Genomic DNA, 18,581 nt, shown 5'->3' with positions numbered 1-18,581 from the left:
ATAAACATGCTCGCTACGGCATGTATAAAACTCTTAGATGTTTGAAACCGGAAAGTACATCTACTCTCCACATTAAGCGCTTAATGTATATCCTAATCCCGACCAGATCTCACACAGGAAGAGTTTACACCGATAAAGATAGATATCCATGCCAGTTTCAAGGGGGATGTGGTTCTCGAATGCATCCACTTAGATGAAGATCTCATAATGCGAGGAATGATGTTCGAGTTATGTATAACACTTCTTTTATAATGATCAAATATTCTATTGCTGATTATTGGTGAGGAGATTGATACACCGTGGGATGCCAAGGGCCACTTACCAAAGGACTTCAAAGCAGAGGTAAGGTACGACAATCATTTTAGTGGGAGTATCTATTTTGGAATTGGGAATTGAATGTTTGTGTTTTATTAGCCATGAACACGATCGAAATTAATTTCAATTGTCCCGCACTTTTGGTCTATTTGGCATTTTATTTCATGTCGACAGATTGTGTGCCTAGACGTCGACATTTTTCTTCATTTTGTCGTAGGACAATCATTAGAATTATATTCATGTACCTACATATATATGTTTTTTTTTTGTGAATCGCCAAAGCGCGGGGAGGCCACGAGAACATGTACTTGGCGACAAAGGAGGGCATTGTGCTTGCACCGCATGGAACATCTTTAAGATTCAAAAGTTGTCAATCCCGCAACTTCTCTTCGATCTTCTGTTTAAGAATGTAGTAGAAGTTAACGGGTTAGAACATGCAAAATACTAACCCCATCCATCTACTCTTATCAAGTGAAGACCGAGCGAGTACATCTACTCCACATTAAGCGCTTAATGTTTATCCTAATCCCGATCTGCATCTACGAGAAGAGTCTACACCGGTAAAGATAGATATCCGTTGTCGTGTTCAAGGGGACGTGGTTCTCAAATGCATCCACTTAGATGAAGATCTCATACGCGAGGAAATGATGTTCGTGAGTTATGTATAACACTTATTTTATACGATCAAATATTCTATTGCTTTGTTGTTAGTGGGTTGCGTTGGAACTTAATTGACCTCGCTTTGGAGACAACATGTTTAAACTCCTAGGGTTTTTGTTCTTAATTGACCTTCTTCTTTTCTTCTTGGATATAGGTCGGCCTCTCTTTCGCTTCTATCGGCAAGCTTTTCTCGAAGCTCGAGGTCCGGAGTGAGACCCTCAGAGAATACCTGCGCTAATAAGCACAAATATTTCCTAATTGCCCACCGCACCATCCGGATTCCGTGCTTAGGAGATTTTGGATCACCCGAACAAGGGGCACCGCTCAGCCGAGGTTTGAACCCCGTGGTGGTCATAGGTGCCCATGAGGAGAGCCGAGGTAAAGTCACCGCTTTAGAGAATGTAGTTGCATTACACATGACGTAGGAGAACCAACCAAAGCTTATCAAACCAAGGTCAATAATATTGATGCCTTGAGGAATCAGTTCATGGAGGTTAGGAATGTCAGGATAAACGAGTGGTGGAAGCATGAAATCTGATATGTTGTTCTTGCTGCATGAAATCTGATAAACGAATGGGGAAAGCATAGAGGTTAGGAATGGTTTTATGTTGTTCTTGCTGCAAGCAACTGTGTTTTCACCACATGTTATACCCATAAACTCAATCTGTATGTTTTCGGCGTAATTCAGCAATGCAAGATCTTTATAATTATGTACTCACTACAGTGTCCATCAGTTTTTTTACGCTATTGTGTCATCGATACTTACTACTCTCTTATAATACAAGCTTATATAGTTAACGTCATCGAATATGCTAACATAGAACGTATTATCCGAATCTTATGTCTATGTTACAGCAGTATAGTAGCTCTTTTTTGTACATACAAATTAAAAAAACTGACTCCAACAAATATAAATACAACCGTCATTTATTTATTTATTTTTGTTACAACTACCAAGGCCCAGGAATGGAAAAAACAAAAACAGACTTATCCCTTGGATCCCCACTGCTTGAAGTTCACTCCCTTCAATCGTCAAAAAACTCTTCCTTAAAAATTCAAGTACTAACTGCTTCAACTACCGTATGGTTTCTTCAAGCAATAACCGTTTGTTAAGCGAAACTGTCAGTATATATACAAAAAAATTTCCATTGTCAATTTCTCATGTGGAATCTTTGGCATAAAAAAATAGCATTATCCTGCAAAAAAGGTTTGCTCATGACTAATTTTAGTCTCTTCGACAACAGTTTGCATATTCCAAATTTATATAGACACAATTTTAACTTTAATAAATTGTTTCATCGTATCATTTTTTCTTTCATAGTATTGTAGTTTTCTTAAATAGCAGTTCGTCACTTACACTTTCAAGAGTGATTCGTTACTTTTTTGTGTACTTTTGCTTATTCACTACTGCATTTCATGGATGTATATTAGCTTTAAAATCTAGGCGGTGGGTTCATGGATGTATATTAGCTTTAAAATCTGTACGATTATAACGTTATAAGCCATACCATTGTGTTTGGCAAAATAATTAAAAAATAAATAAAATTGTTAGTTCTTTCAATCTTCAATCAACCATCGGTAAGTTCTATGCCTTAAAGTATGTTATCTGTTGCCATCTTTTATTATTTGTAACGGGAGGTGTTTCAATTAGAAAATTGCATATTATTTTGTTAAGAATCATGTCTTGGGCAGGGCAGCTCATTAGAAATTCAATCCTTCTTGATACAGATATTACCATTTGAAGATTTTGCTGAACAGCCTGGAACCTTGACTAAGGAAACAAAGCCTAAACGGATACGTAGAAAGTCCGAATGTGTGGTAAATATACAACAGCGATGATTTTTAAATATTTGTTTTTATAAATTCTTTATCCTTTATAACTAACACGGGGAAAAAAATATGCGTATTATGTTGGCATAGGAAATTTATCCATACAATTTTAATGAAACCGTGGAAACTTCGACACGCATCGCCGTGATCTAAGAGAATCCATAAAATTTACCGTGTAATAAACTTTAATTATGTTCAAATAATGCTAAACTTCCATCTATTGTTATATTTAGTTTAAATAAAAGTTTGCTGAAAGAATATGTCGTTATAGGAGTGAATGTGTGTGCTGTGGTGTGGTGTTGTGGATGTGGTAGTGTATGGTGTGGTCTAGTTTGGTGGAGGTGGTAGTGTGTGCGTGTTTTGTGTTCTATGTGTATGTGTATGTTGGCAGGTCATGTGCTAGAGTGTTGTGTGAGTGACGTGGTGTTGTGTTGTGTTGTGTGTGTTGTGTTGTGTTGAGTGTTGGGTTTTATTGTTGTTGTGTACTTGGTACTTGGTGTTGCATTCTCTTTGCTTGATGCTTTGATGCCCGTGGTGTGTGTAAGTTTGCTGGTTCGTATCTATGTTCGAACTAGTGTGTGATGCTGTAGTGATGTATGTGGCAGGTGGTTTAGTAGTGTAGTCGACTTATTATGTTGCTGATGTTGTGGTTTGAGATTGGAGCATGTAAACGGTTATAGGACTGAATGCTGGAGATGGATTGGACTATGTCGTTATTATTATTGTCCTAAACTTACTATTGTTTTATTATTTATGGTTGTTAGATATTTTGTTCTTGGAATTTAATTTGTAATGCAACAGTGATGTTACTAATGTCTACTAGATTTGCTCTGCCATGTAATAGTAATGCGATAGGATTTACATAAATAGTTGTTCTATTAAACTACTAGATTTGCTCTGCCATGTAATAGTGTTTGTTATGATATTGATAAACAAACACTTTCTTTCAAGGCCCCTAACGATTCAGTTGCAGCTACTGCCTACAATGTAGTATAACCATTGTTGCTTAATACGACGATGGACTTTAGCTGGGCTTTAGATGCTCCCTTTGGCCGAATCCTTTAACTTATATAATATTGGGCAAATTAGTGCCTTCGCTTTGCGTGAAAACTCGTTTCTATCTAGATTTTTTTTCCTGTACACAGCTGAAAATTTTGTGCATAATCATTGTTTGAGTTAATATAATGTTTTTTATTGTTTCAATTTATCATCATGCAGTCTATCTCTGCGCATGTATGAGTTTTTTCTCTTTGAATAGCCGCTTTCTGGGGCACATAATCAGCCTAAGATCTGTTTTAACTTATGCCCTTATAGCATGTTCTCGCCCTTTTAATTTGAACTTGGGAAGTGACAAGTGAATGCCTAATTTGATGCCTCTCAATTAAGCAAGATAGAGAGAACAATAGTTTGATTCTCCTGAATAACTTTTTCCCATTTCCCCTAGGAAACATATATATATAACATAAAACAAACAAAAAATAATGCATACTGCAATTTTTCCTTATGTGAGGAATCATATAGTTTAACCTGATTCACAATCAACTTGCAGTTCAATCTTTTGTTAGGTGTGTCATGCCTTGGTAGCTCAAAGCAAAATGGCTAAGAAAAATTAAAAAGTTCCAGGAATGAAGGATTAGGTACTCATAAACGGCATGAAACCAAATGATTACCAAGTAGGGAACAACGTAATGGTAATGTTAATGGAAAAGCTAATATTTGGCCTCCATTCTCTTGACCAAAATGTTCCTCGAGACTACCGTTTGGCTCAATATTTATATAATTCTCTGCATCCTTGCCAATGTCCATGCTATAGTAAGCCCATGTCAAGGGTCTCTGCACAAACACCCTTCATCCAATGCAATCGACAGGCAAAATATCTGAAATCAATGCTGCATAAAACGACCATTTATCCAATGCAATCAATACACAATGCTCCTCGGAAAACCAAGCCACCACTACCAAGTACAATGCCATGTCGCCAACCAAGTCACAACGTCACCACCAAATGACAGTCGCCGATAGGTGTCAGCGTGGCAGTACTGTTAAAGTTGACTTTGAAACCACTTCTGCTGATACAGATATTGAGTACTAACTTGAAATATTTGGAATCAGTCCCAGTGATGTGTCGCTTACTCTAGATGTAATTCAATGATGCAGCTAGAACCTATAATTTCTTCCTTCTTTCGCCTCCATACAAATGGATACAAATGGATTGAAAAAATTCACCCCTCAATCATTTGAATAATTCAATCTCTCTACACATGAAATGGATCCACATTATGTTAAAAGCTTATAAATTGTAAACTTGCCACATAGCCATCTTACCGAAAACTATTATTTACACATTCAATTCAGTCCGCATATTATATCCGACTTAAATGTGAACGTTTCTAAATTTTAAAAAAAAAAATGGCTTTTTTCAACTAGCAACAAATTCTTTTTCTGTCCAACCTACCTATTTATTTAAACTGACCAAAATATTCAACGATAAAAAAACAATTGCTAATGGATTTACTAGATCATTTTGAAGGCAATAATAAGAAAAAGGTTATTCTTCTTACATTTTTTTTTTTTATATTTTATATTCTTTAGTTTAGAATACCAATTATGCTGAACAACATGATGTAATATTCTTATATCTTACAGATAGTACACTCATATGAATCCAGCAATATTCCTCCATCACATATAAATGCTCGCCAAGAGAATTACACAACTAGCAGCACAAAGGTAAACTTCATCAACGTAATACCTATTTTTTAGGTAAATTAGTTTGTGCCATATATAATACTAATTACATACTAACTAAATTATAGGCGGTTAAATACCTTTTCAAATTTATTTATTCGCAGCATGGCAGAGTAGCAAAAATCGTCTCAAACAAAGAATAAAACTAATGTATTCAAGTGTTTTTTTTTCTTATTGAAGTTTTTTGAATATAAAACATTTTACATAATCCATTCAGACAAATTTAATATGTAATATTTTACATTTTACATAATTCTTTCCTTTCATTTTTTCTGCCCTAATTTTTTTCTGAAGACGTGCAACGACGTTCGCTTTTTAAGATATATAAAAATTTTATTTTATTCTCTATCTTTATTTTACTTTGTATATATATATAGAGTAAAATAAAGATAAAGAGTAAAATCTTTTGTATATATACAGAGAAAATTAATGAAAGAGAATAAAACCTGTTGATTTTAACTCTATTTTTAAGGGGATATGGAGCTATTGGAATTAGCGTTAGTAAGAAGTAAGTTTTGCAACACCATGATCGTTCATAAAAAGTCAATCTGAAGCCAAATATGGTTGTGAAAAATTGACTAATCATGACAAATTGACAATGATCTATTGGGTCTGTGGGTCATAATGATGTCCGGAAAGATTTTACGAGGAAATATAATATAAAATATATAAAGTAGAGATTATAACGATACAACCAGTATGGGTGATTGTTACGGACAAAAAACAGGTCTATCAAATCTTACATTTCAGAGTTTATCATACTGCACTCAAATCGGAATTAGGATGGGCTTTGCCTTTGATCATAATATATGTGGAAGCCGTCTAAATTCGCAGAGCTATTATAATTAAGCAAACAAAAACCTAGGTATAGAAGATCAGAAACGACAATTAGCATGATGAGTTGTATGTCAGTTTGCTTTATGTATAAATTTATCTACTTTCTCAAAGATTATAAGCAAGACAAAACAATACTGTATAAGAGTAACTACAATTTGAATGTACTGTTACATAGCGCTATTAATCTTTAATCTTCCTATATAAAGAAATGACACTAATATAAAAATGTACTAGATAAGGAAGATGGAAAATAAAGAAATACTACGTATACCTAACAACTTGCCTACTAAACTGCCAATGTATTGAGGCAGTATCACACCATCACGTGGTACATGATAAACTGCAGAGTTTGTATGACCTACACAAATTAGAATCAATGATAGCTGTAAGAAGATAAGGATTAAAAGTTATTTGCCAAACTAAAATGGATTAAACATGTCCTGTATTGGGCACTCATGAAATTGCATTGGGCAGCTTCTGGTCCAAGCCCAACAACTAATTCCAACAGAAATAACCCAATACACTCCTACCTCAACACATATCGGAAGTTTTGTTTTGTAACCGCTTGTACCGGTATTATCTCTCTCGCGAGTTTGAGTTTCGCATCTAAGAAATTTGAGTTTGCATCTAAAGAAATTTCGAGTTTAGCTGCCAAATCTAACCACTTTAATACAAAATTTGAGTTTGAGTTTGGGTGGAAGATTGGGTTGAATAAATTTGATGATTTCAAACTCAATACAAAGTGTTTTTTTGGATGACTTCAACCCAAATATTACAAACATTATGACTTCATATCAAACTCAATACAAACTTGATGAGTTCGAGTTTGGGTGGAAGATTGGGTTGATTAAACTTAAGTTTGAGTTTGCCCAAACTTGATGAAGTCGTTTCAAGTTTGGGTTAATTAAGTGAAAGTTGATTTTTAAAATGAACTCGTAACAAACAAATTGAATTTTTTAAGTCCAAACGACCCAGTCATGTCGCCCAAAAGAGTCTCCAAACGACCCCACTATGTCGTCTTGGAGACTGTCCAAACGACCCCACCATATCGTCTAGCTAAAAACCTAAGAGTTTTGTCTTAAACGACATGGCAAGACCGTTTCAGTGTACACTCAAACGATATGACAAAACCGTTTGAGTGTATACTTAAACAACATGACGAGACCGTTCACTCAAACGACCCGAGAGTTTCGTTATGGCAAGACCGGTTGAATTGGTTGTTAGGCCTGGGCTTTGATGACAAACTTGTAATATGGCAAACTTGTAATATTTTTTTATTTTTTGGGGTTGCCCAATCCAATTTGACTAGCTTTCGAACCCGTCCTACGAACGGGTGTCGTTATATTAAATTATTCTAAACAAATATTAGCAACTATTCATAGCTATGAGATATGTAAATTATATTAATCACTTGTTCAAATTTTTTGCACCACTCTTTATCAAAAGAAAACACCAAATCTTGGTAAAATCCATCAATTTTTTTTTGTTGTTATGTTTAATAATAGAAGTTTGATTGAAATTTTGTGAGAATGTCCAATGTGGCGAAGATGATATTGAAGCTACTTAAATAGCAAACCATTAACAGTCATAATAAAATAATTATAATAAACACTACTTAAAATGCAAAACTATACTTGTCGAGATATTATATTCTCCCTATATATAATACAACTATGTTTCGAGGTTAGTTTAATGCATTTGCATCAAGTTTCCGATTTTACGTTAATTATTCTTTGAGGCTAGTTCAATGTAGTTGGATCTAGTTTCCGATTTCTCATTAATTATTCTTTGAGGTTAATTCAATGTAGTTGTATCAAGTTTCTGATTTCCCGTTAATTATTCTTTGAGGTTAGTTCAGTGCAGTTGCACCAAGTTTACGATTTCCCGTTAGTTATTCATTAATGTTAATTCAGTGTAGTTCCATATAGTTTTCAATGTTTCATTAATTACTCTTTGAGATTAGTTAATTGCATTTGCATCAATGTTCCAATTTCCCGTTAATTGCTCTTTGAGGTTAGTTTAATACATCTGCATCCAGTTTCTGATTTTCCGTTAATTATTTTTCGAAGTTAGTTCACATCTAGCTTCCAATTTCCAGTTATTTATGCTTTGAGGGTAGTTCGATGTAGTTACATCCGGTTTCCCATTTCCCATTTCCAATTAAACTATTCTTTGAGGTTATTTCAATGCATTTACATCCAGTTTCTGATTTTCTGTTAAATATTCATCAAGGATATTGCATCCAATTTTTTATTTCCCAACCTGTTATTTAATATATGATTTTAGTTTAATACAATTGCATCTAGTTTTCGATTTTCTGTTAATTATTCGTTGAGGTTAGTTCAATACAGTTGCATCCAGTTTTCGATTTTCCGTTAATTGTTTTTTGAGGTTAGTTTAATGCATTTGCAGCAAGTTTTCGATTTCCCGTTAATTATTTTTTGAGATTTGTTCAATGCAGTTGTATCAAATTTATGATCCCGTTAATTATTCATTGAGGTTAGTTCAGTGCATTTGCATCCATTTTTTGATGTTTCTATATTCGTTAATTAGTCTTTAGATTAGTTTATTGCATTTGCATCCATTTTCTGATTTCTCATTAATAACTCTTTGAGGTTAGTTCAATACATCTGCATCTAGTTTATGATTTCTAATTATTTATGCTTTGAGGTTAGTTCGATGCAATTTTATCCCGGTTTCTGATTTCCCGTTAACTATTCTTTGAGGTTATTTATATTTCAATGCATTTGCATCCAATTTTTGATTTCCTGTCAATTATTCTATGAGGTTAGTTCAATGCAGTTACATTTGGTTTTTGATTTCATGTTAATTATATTTTGAGGTTAGTTCAATACATTATTTGCATCCAGTTTTTGATTCACCATTAATTATTATTTGAGGTTTATTTGTAACATTTTTGCATACCGTTTCCGATTTTTCGTTAAATATTTTTTAAGGATTTGCATCCAATTTCTAATTTCCCATTAATTATTTTATGACGTTAGTTTAATGCAGTTGCATCCAGTTTCCGGCCGATTTCTAATTAATTACTTTTTGAGTTTAGTTTATTGCATTTGCATAAAATTTCCGATTTCCCGTTTATTACTCTTTGAGCTCAGTTCAATGTATTTGAATCCACTTTTCAATTTTCTTTTAATTATCCAATGTGGTGTGTCATACCAACTTTCTACTTATCCATCTATCGTGTCCTTGCAAACATGACATAAAAATAAAGTATGCTTGATTTACTATATGAGATCATCAAAGATTATCCAGTTCCTGATTTCCCATTAATTATTCTTTAAATTATATACCTGACTCACTATGTGAAATCTTCAAAAATTATCTACAAACGGGTCCTGTCATATTAATTATTCTAAAAAATATATGCAACTATATATGCATAACTAGTATATACAAATATTGTATTGCTCACTCATCCAAATTTCTTATAACATGAAAACCCTACGCACTCTCTATTAAAAAAAAATAACTCACCATTGATAAAACCCTTCAACTTCATTTGTTGTTTAATAATAGAAGTTTGATTAATGTTTTGTGAGATTGTCTAATAAGACGAAGTTCATATTGAAGCTACTTGAATATCAAGGTGTTCCTAATATATACGAAAAAAGATAAGATAAACACCATTTTAAATGCAAAACTATACTTATGGAGACATTCCTACAACATATAACACAACTATATTTTGAGGTTAGTTCAATGCATTTGCATCCAATTTCTGATTTTCTGTTATTTATTTTTTGAGGTTAGTTCAATATAGTTGCATCCAGTTTCCGATTTATTGTTAATTATTATTTGCATTTAGTTTAATGCCTTTGCATCCAATTTCCAATTTTCTGTTAATTATTCTTCAAGCTCAGTTCAATGTATTTGCATCCAGTTTCCGATTTCTAGTAAATCATTTTTTGAGATTAGTTTAATACATTTGCATCCAGTTTCTGATTTCTTGTTTATTATTCGATGAGGTTGCATTTGCATCTAATTTCTGATTTCCCGTTAATTATTGTTTGAGATTAGTTCAATAAATTTGCATCCAGTTTTCGATTTTCCATTAATTATTTCTTGAGGTTAGTTCAATGCATTTGCATCCAATTTATTTTTTGAAATTAGTTTAGTGCATCCAGTTTCCGATTTTCCGTTAATTTAATCTCTGAGGGTTAGTTCAATGTATTTGCATCCAAGTTTTGATTTCCCGTTAATTATTCTTTGAGGTTAGTTTAATGCAGTTGTATCAATAATCTGATTGTCCATTAATTAATTTTTAAGATTAGTTTAATATTTGCGTGTGCATCCAATTTATGATTTTTCGTTAAATATAATTTGAGATTAGTTCGATGCATTTGCATCTAGTTTTATGTTTCTCATTAATTGTTCTTTGACGTTAGTTTCATGCATTATTATATATTTTTTAAAATATTTGTTATTATTGTTTTTTTTTAAGTTGTTATTATATATTTTGTGATGTTATTTTTTGTATAATTTAATTTTCCACATGTAATTTGTTTTGGTTTGGTTTGGTATATAATTTATTTAAGCCCAACGTCCATTTTAACTAAATCAATAGTTAGGGCTGGCAATGGGTCGGGTAAGAACCGATACCCGATCCGGTCCGAACCAATAAAAGCGGGTCTGGGACAGGTAGTTAGCATATTGGACCGGTTCTGGGTCTTGAAAATCAGAACCGGACTCTTATTGGATTGGTTCTGGATTAAGTATGTACCGAACCGTTATGGGCCTAATCCAATTAAAAAATTTTAGTCTTATTCTTTCTAATTTTCCTCCACCATATATTTCTATTACCTTATACAACATTGCAATATTTAAAGTTCCAAAATAAGATATGCAAAATACATATGTAATATTACGATATTTTTTTACATAATAAAAAAATAGTTTTTATTACAAATTTGGATTTCAAATCATTCATTATGCTTTTTTTATTTGTATATATTGTTTTTGTGTTTAGCAAAAAAAAATATTTAATATTTATATAACGAAAATTAGGATCCAATTATTAAAAACTCGGTTCACCGGGTTGAAATTGAGCTTATTGGTTCGAAACGGATCGGATCCGGAATAAAAAAAAAAATTTCGGTTCGGTTCTGGTTCTGGTTCTCTAACTCAAATATCCGTTCGGGTCGGGTCCGGTTCTGGGTCTGTATTATTGAAAAGCGGATCGGTTTTGGATTTGCCTATATCCGGACCGATCCAACCCATTGCCAGCCCTATCAATAGTTATATAATCTATTTAAGCCAACGTCCGTTTTAACTGAATCTCGTTACTCTGCTAAAATTGGGAATTATAAAATTCATAAATTTAATTAGAATATGTTGTAATTATTGTGACATGTGGTTTTTGAAATCCTTAACTATGACTAAATGTCTAAATCCCACAGTGGATGACACCTCAAATTGATCCAACTTTATTTGTTAGGCCCATATATATAGTGCATACAATACAATTTTATTTGTTTTGGGTGTACACTATTTTATTTTATGATTAGTTTACTTTTTTTTCATTTTTTCCCAATCACATGTGTGGTTAACAAATGCATAAAGTAAATGATCAAGCAACTCAATTCATTTTTTCTTTTGTTCTTTCATAGTTTTATTATCATTTTCTAGAAAGAAACTTTGTTATGTTAAACTTCATCTGAGATTAGTGTGGAAGCTATTCTTTGTGGCGTAAGGGTTTTAAGAAAATCATTTTTGGTTGAAAATATTGTTTTTTGTAATTTAGTTTTTTTATTTTATTTTTTTCCGTAATTAACTATATTGTTTAGGAAAAGTTGGAGACTCTGTGAAACTCTAGATGAGATTTAGAAAAAACTAAAGTCTCTGTGAGTGCTCCAAAAAAGAAATTGGTGAGGGTATAACTATAATATATAGATTTGGAATTTCTATTTTTTCGTAATTAGTATTAGTGTTTACAAAAAGTTGGAGACTCTACGAAGCTTTGAAAAATAGAGCCAATAGGGTATAACTATAATATATATCTAAGGATTTGGAATTTCTATTTTTTCGTAATTAATATTAGTGTTTACAAAAAGTTGGAAACTCTATGAAGCCTTGAAAAATAGAGCCAAGAGGGTATAGCTATAATATATATCTAAAGATGAATGCCCAATTAAACTACCTTAAACATGTAAGTATGCTAAAGTTCAACTTCGTTTACCTCATAATGATATTGCTTGCTGTTATTATGATCATAGTTCGGGATTTTGGAATTTTTGGAATTTTGAAAAATCCAAAAACCGAAATTCATCAAATTTCGACCCTATCATATTCGGAATTTCGGCTAATTTTAGAATAAATAATATTTCAACTCTATATTTGGAATTCCGGTTTTTAAAAAAACCGAAATATTGGGCGGAATTCCGAGGTTTTGTTCGGAATCCCGAACACTGATTATGATGCAAGAATCTCCAGCACACAAGCATTAATCTTAGGATATAAGAACATACTCCAGAACTTCCCTAAAAACTAATCACTTTTAAATGATCAGATACTTCTTCAGGATTCTGCTGCTTTTGGAGATTGAAATGCCCATTGCATCGAGATACCATGTCATTCCAGCTAAGTTATCGGGAAAAAATACAAAATGTCACTCCAGCTCATATATGTACATAGTTGCTTTGCAACAGGGACCGAGTTTTAATCCCCTTTGTCATTTGAAGCAGTTACTGTTGCTCTCTCTTTCAACCAAGTCTCAACATCATAGGATGTTGTGCAGCTCATAAGTAGCCACAAACTGCATCTAATTGAATAAGTACCGCCATGTATTATATGCTGCAGTTAAGCAATCATCATAGAAAACTGCCTCGCCACGTCACCAAAAATCACCACATGAGCATCTGCCGTCTTTGAAATGGTGAAAACGAGTAGCATCTCGTACAACAATCTCTCTCTGCACAATATCGCTAATTAACTTTAGAACCACATGGCAATCCCCACACACACGAAGATTTTTTACAATTCTAATTGTTGTTCTTGGAACAGCCTTTAGCAGCCCATAAGCTACAGCCAGTCTCTCACTGTGGAAATACAACTGTTGTTCCTTTTCTTGCTTTCCCATGTCATGCAATACAAAGCTTGTGTCAGGAACATAACCTCTCTTCTTCATCTCCAGGCTCAACTCTTGAAGTAAACCAAGAATCTTGTCTTTGATATGGTATGGTATCTCCCCAGCATAAAATTCCTGGCCATCCTTACCCAAGTTGACGCAACTATAACCAGGTTCTATTCTAACTTCCATTACTGCCATCAGCTTCCTCACTTTTGAAACATCATCCCACATACCAGCAGCAGCATAGGTGTTAGACAAGAGTATATAGCTTGAAGGATCTTGAAGTTTTAAGCCTAGTAGATGATTAGCTATTTTAATTCCCATTTGAGTTTTACCGTGGAGCTTGCAAGCACTTAATAAAGCCGTCCAAGTAGGTTCATCAGGTTCAAATGGCATCGTTTCAATGAGATTATAAGCCTCAACAAGACTTCCTGACCGACCAAGAAGATCCAGCAAGCACGTATAGTGCTGCAAAGAAGGCTTTATCCCATAATCATTAATCATTGAGTCAAATAACTGACGACCTTTGGCAACTAAACCTGCATGGCTACAAGCATAAATCAATCCAACAAACGTAACCTCATTTGGCTTTAATCCCTCCAAAACCATCTCATCAAACAGAGTCAAAGCCTCCTGAGCTCGACCATGCTGCGCAGTTCCAACTATGATACTAGTCCACGAAACTACATCTCTTCGCAGAATCTTATGGAATACATTTTGTGCAGCTAAGATATCACTACATTTAGCATACATATCTACAAGTGCATTACTAACGAACACACTATACTGTACCGAGGACAATAACAAGGCAATGAAACTGCTTTCCTAGCTCCAATGCAGCTACATTAGCGGCCGCTCCAACAATACTCGACAAAACAAAAGGGTCCTCAATTGGAACTTCGTCCCTCCTCATCTCAATAAATAGCTTAATTGCATCAACCCCATCTCCACTCTGGACAACTCCACTAATCAAAGCTGTCCAAGAAAACAAATCCTTCACTGGCATTCTCCGTAAAACCTCAACTGCCTCCTTACACTGACCATTTCTAGCATACCCAGATATCAAAGCAGTCCAACAAACAGTATTCTTCCTCAAAATGGACTCAAAAACCCGCCGCGCATCTTCAGTCAACCCACATTTCGAGTACATATCGACAAGAGACGACTTCACAACATCGTCATCGTAAAAGTGAGACGAAACAAATCTTGCATGCACTTGTTTACCTTGCTTCACACTACTCAAGCTAGCACAAGCTTTAACAAGAGTAGCAAAAATGTAATTATCAGGAAGTAAGTTATCCAACGTGAACATGTTAGGAAACATGGAAAGAGTTCGTTGGGTTAGTTTGGCCTGGTTGTGGGCTGTGAGAATTGAGGCCCAAGAAATCGGGTCTCGTTGAGGCATTTCGTTGAATAAGTTGAATGCGTCTTGTAATAGGCCACATTTTCCATACATGTCGATGAGATTGTTTGGAAGTGGTGGGCATTGTTGTAAACCTTGTTTTATGATTTGAGCGTGAAGCTGTTTTCCTTGGAAAGGGGTGTTGCGTTTTGCACAGAATTGGAGTTGTTGGAGAAGGTTCATTCGTTTTAAGTAAATATCGGAAACACGAAAACATATGTTGGAATATTTCCCTATTTGAATTCTACAAAATATCGTCTGGCATTTATCGACAGAGAGCTATATGGCTGCTAAAGTCAAATATAGCACTCCAACTACAAAAATGTCATTCCAATGGGCTGTTAAAAGGGTCTTAAATTTGAAAGGAGTCAAAACCCAGCCAAAGTTAGGACCTTCGCAGCTACCAGCTGCTATAATAAGTTCGGGAGACGGACGGCATAGTTTCTGCCATCCGTGTTTTAAATTTTGACGGATGGCAGAAACTGTGTCGTCCGTCCAAAAATATTTCAACTTAAGTTACAAAATAATGGATGGACGGTAGAAACTATGCCGTCCGTATAATTTAGCACTTCAAAACAGAAAACGCAATTAGATTGGTTTTTTGATTTTGGGGTACTAAATTTGGGTAAAATGCCTATGTGGCACTTTTTAGCAGCCCAATTTAGCAGCTGTCTATTGGACTTGCTCTCTGAAGCAGTCAATCTGATCCAAGTAACCATTTCCCAATATTTTGATTTACAAAATTATATAATCACACTGGGGGTAGAACACTAAGCCTGACAATGTACAATGTACTTATTTCACGGAGTAACAAATCTTACAAAGTGAAACATGTAAAGTTTCAAGAGCAACTCTTAGGCTTAGGCTTGTATTAAACCTCCATTAGTTCCAATGACTTTGATAGTGGTGTGGCTGAAGAAGTTTTATTCTTGGCTTTCTGCAGCAATAAAAACAGTGGAAGATTTGTTAGCATATAATCAAATGATGAAATTGTAAAAGAAAATTCGTCTATCGTCTAACCTCGCTGCCTTTGGTACGATTCCAAATTTTATCTAGTTCTTCAAGAACCACATCAATAGTAGGGCGCAATTTGCTCGATTTTGAGCTACACAATACAGCAAGCTGTAAAATGGACTCAAAATCTTCAACATTAAGGTATCCGTTCAGACGTGGATCCTCAAAGTCTGCTAAGGGTCGTTTCCGCATGACTACATCCTTCGCCTGTATTTGATTGTAAGAGTTAAGTTTGATTGACCAACAACAAACTTACTTGAACAAAGATGTATGCAGCATTACATACCTTTCTAGTTAGTTGATCACGGGCATCAAGATCCAACTCGATAAGTTTCCTACCTGATAAAAGTTGCAGCATAATCATACCCAAACTGTAGATATCACTGGCACAAGTAAGCTTGGCAGTGGACATATACTCGGGATCGATATAGCCTATGCTTCCCCTATGACCTCTATATATTGGCATCGTCTCCTCCATTTCAAGCAACTCTGCTAAACCAAAATCAGAAAGTTTTGGCTTCATGTCCTCAGTCAGCAGAACGTTTGTAAGCTGTCAAACAAAGTGCACCATTATAAGAGGGCGGGGGAGGGACCTCAGTGCCTTAGCGAATGTACTCTTGCAATATATATATACATGACATCTGCATTATACAAAAGATTTCTTTCTCACCTTGATAGCTTTATGAACAATGCAGCCTTCAGGATATCTATGGAGAAACCTCAGTGCCTTAGCGCAATCTCGCAAGATCTCGACTCTTTTAGCCCATGAAAGAGTAGATTCTCTCTCTGTAAATAGTTTCTATGTATTAGACTATTAGTACACAACTCAGAAATTAAAAGAAATTATAGATCAGAAAAAAAAAAAATGGCAGATCAGTATAGTTACTTGTGAGATGTTGAGCAAGATTCCCATTACAACAGTACTCGTAGACCAGATAAAGTTCGCTGTTTTCAGAGCAACAGCCCAGTAGAGAAACAAGGTTTGGGTGACGAATTCTTGATAGGGCTTCAAGTTCTCTGGTAAAAGAGTCAGGCGTGTTATTTTTCCTGAATATATGCTTTATTACAACAACTTGCCCACTGGGAAGAATTCCTTTGTAGACGTGCCCAGCATTTCCAGCACCAAGGCTGACCTTGCGCCTGCTAAAATTCATTGCATGCTCGATCTCAGCTTTCGAAAATCTATAGAACCCCGACCAAGTACAATTCACTTTCCCTATGAACAAAGAAGTATTATTAGTGTAATGTAATTTATAAACATTATAAATTTAACCTTATTGAGTAAGTACCTTTAGCAGATTTTTGGATTCTGTTCTTCACTACATACTTCATGATAATTAGCAAAAGACACACGATCACTAGAACTACAAGTACTGCTAGTAGAGTTCCTGCTACAGAAGCTGAGAAGAAAAGAATAAAAGAAATGAGTGTGCATGGATCAAACATCATATATTTTATCCTCATTTGTAAAGACGAACTACTCATAGTTTGCAGACACCAAATGTTCCGTATAGATAATTCCTCGTGGTTGTAAGAAAACATATACAATTGAATAAATCAAGTAATGATGAAAACAAAAATTGAAGAAAGGTTTAAAAATAGAAAAACTTACACTTGCAGATTTTCACATAGCCTGACCCTGCAACAGAAAAAAGAAACAGAGCAAAAATATGAATGAATTGATAGTTGTCACAGTTTAGTACAGCATAGTAAAACATAATGCCGCGATGTATATATTCTTCTATAGCATTCGTCACAAAAAATTCATTTTATTTTCCTTCATTTTTCTAGAGCTCAACACAAACTACAAATGGTGTAGAACCGTAGATATCATCCACTGAAAAGTTTATGAATGCAAATGAACAGTAAAATCATAAAGGTATATACCTGAGGGCTCATCTGGCGACGCACACAAGTTGATCTCCAGAAACAATACTACCAAGAGAACTAGTACAAGTTCTACACTGTCACTTGTTTTCATCTTCACTCACTTGAATATCCCCTTCTATATGCTTATACCTGAAGTGGAACAAAGAATCAGTTGATGTATGTGATTGGTTATTTAAGTTAAAGAAAGACATGCTGGGTAGTTGACAAAACAATTCAAAGAAAACTGTGGAATGGAAGTATTAGAGAGGTTTTACATCGTAATGATCGAGTAACAGCTGAACATTCATTCCCAATGTCTAAGTTAATTAATTTTATTCCTAGCCATCATTGGCTTAGTTTTTCACGGATATGATATAATCTTCAAAACTCATGTAACTGTTTGTGAATGCCTGATTGCGACTGCTGCAGTAGGAACACTATAAATTGAGGCAGATACATTACAAATTTTAAGCATGGATAACTGGACAAAGCTAAGACTTTATTTGCAATGGACAAACAAGGGAGGAATAACCTAGAAAGTAGCTAGGAAGAGAGGGAGAAGACTCCAAGAGTAAGGACAGAGAAGGGATATGAAGAGAGAAAAGATCCTTACGCTCTCTACGAAAAACTATCATTTCTGTATGAATTAATGCTGGCATAGTATCTGAATATCTGATACAGTCATCAGTAAGGTGGCAGGTGAGATAGCCATCTTGTCAAGAAATATGTTCAATGTGGGAAGATACTGTAAGATGCCTAACACTAGTGCTGAGCATGGATGAGTATGCTGGAAAAGTAGCTCGCTACAGTTTCTTT

The 18,581-nt window shown here is 34.6% G+C and overlaps 2 protein-coding genes across 4 annotated transcripts; both read right to left on the bottom strand.

Annotated features, from left to right (window-relative positions):
• Window positions 1-12,963: 12,963 nt before the first annotated feature.
• On the bottom strand, window positions 12,964-15,116 carry LOC147500601 (Pentatricopeptide repeat (PPR) superfamily protein). The gene is given in 2 exon segments (XM_086559400.1): window positions 12,964-14,270; window positions 14,272-15,116. Coding segments are annotated over 2 exon segments (1,821 nt in total). The 5' UTR covers window positions 15,066-15,116; the 3' UTR covers window positions 12,964-13,243.
• Window positions 15,117-15,571: 455 nt separating this feature from the next.
• On the bottom strand, window positions 15,572-18,159 carry LOC147500600 (putative serine/threonine-protein kinase PBL28). Of its 3 annotated transcripts, none has more exons than XR_015196423.1 (9): window positions 17,784-17,977; window positions 17,509-17,535; window positions 17,186-17,296; window positions 16,783-17,112; window positions 16,567-16,682; window positions 16,183-16,446; window positions 15,903-16,103; window positions 15,665-15,819; window positions 15,572-15,608 (listed from the first exon to the last, which is right to left on the bottom strand). XR_015196423.1 is itself a non-coding variant. In XM_086562211.1 (9 exons), exons 2-9 carry the CDS (start codon window positions 17,875-17,877, stop codon window positions 15,754-15,756), a joined length of 1,209 nt encoding a protein of 402 aa, XP_086418337.1. In that variant the 5' UTR covers window positions 17,878-17,915; window positions 18,041-18,159; the 3' UTR covers window positions 15,572-15,753. The 3 variants fall into 3 exon arrangements, 2 of the variants coding, with proteins under 2 accessions (XP_086418337.1, XP_086418336.1); XM_086562211.1 differs by adding an exon at window positions 18,041-18,159 and having other exon boundaries at window positions 15,572-15,819; window positions 17,784-17,915; XM_086562210.1 differs by having other exon boundaries at window positions 15,572-15,819.
• Window positions 18,160-18,581: the final 422 nt, after the last annotated feature.

Source organism: Coptis chinensis, chromosome 5 (assembly GCF_015680905.1).
Source record: "Coptis chinensis isolate HL-2020 chromosome 5, ASM1568090v1, whole genome shotgun sequence".
Lineage (NCBI taxonomy): Eukaryota > Viridiplantae > Streptophyta > Magnoliopsida > Ranunculales > Ranunculaceae > Coptis > Coptis chinensis.
The sequence above is the reverse complement of the archived record's forward strand: the minus strand, read 5'-3'. Positions and strand labels throughout refer to the sequence as shown.

Bases quoted from the DNA above. Each gene is read 5' to 3' on its own strand.
- LOC147500600 (XM_086562211.1), bottom strand. From the start codon at position 17,877: ATGAAAACAAGTGACAGTGTAGAACTTGTACTAGTTCTCTTGGTAGTA. The intron at 17,536-17,783 runs GTATATACCTTT...TTTCTGTTGCAG, and splicing joins GTCGCCAGATGAGCCCTCAG to GGTCAGGCTATGTGAAAATC. The intron at 16,104-16,182 runs GTATGTAATGCT...AATCAAATACAG, and splicing joins GTGATCAACTAACTAGAAAG to GCGAAGGATGTAGTCATGCG.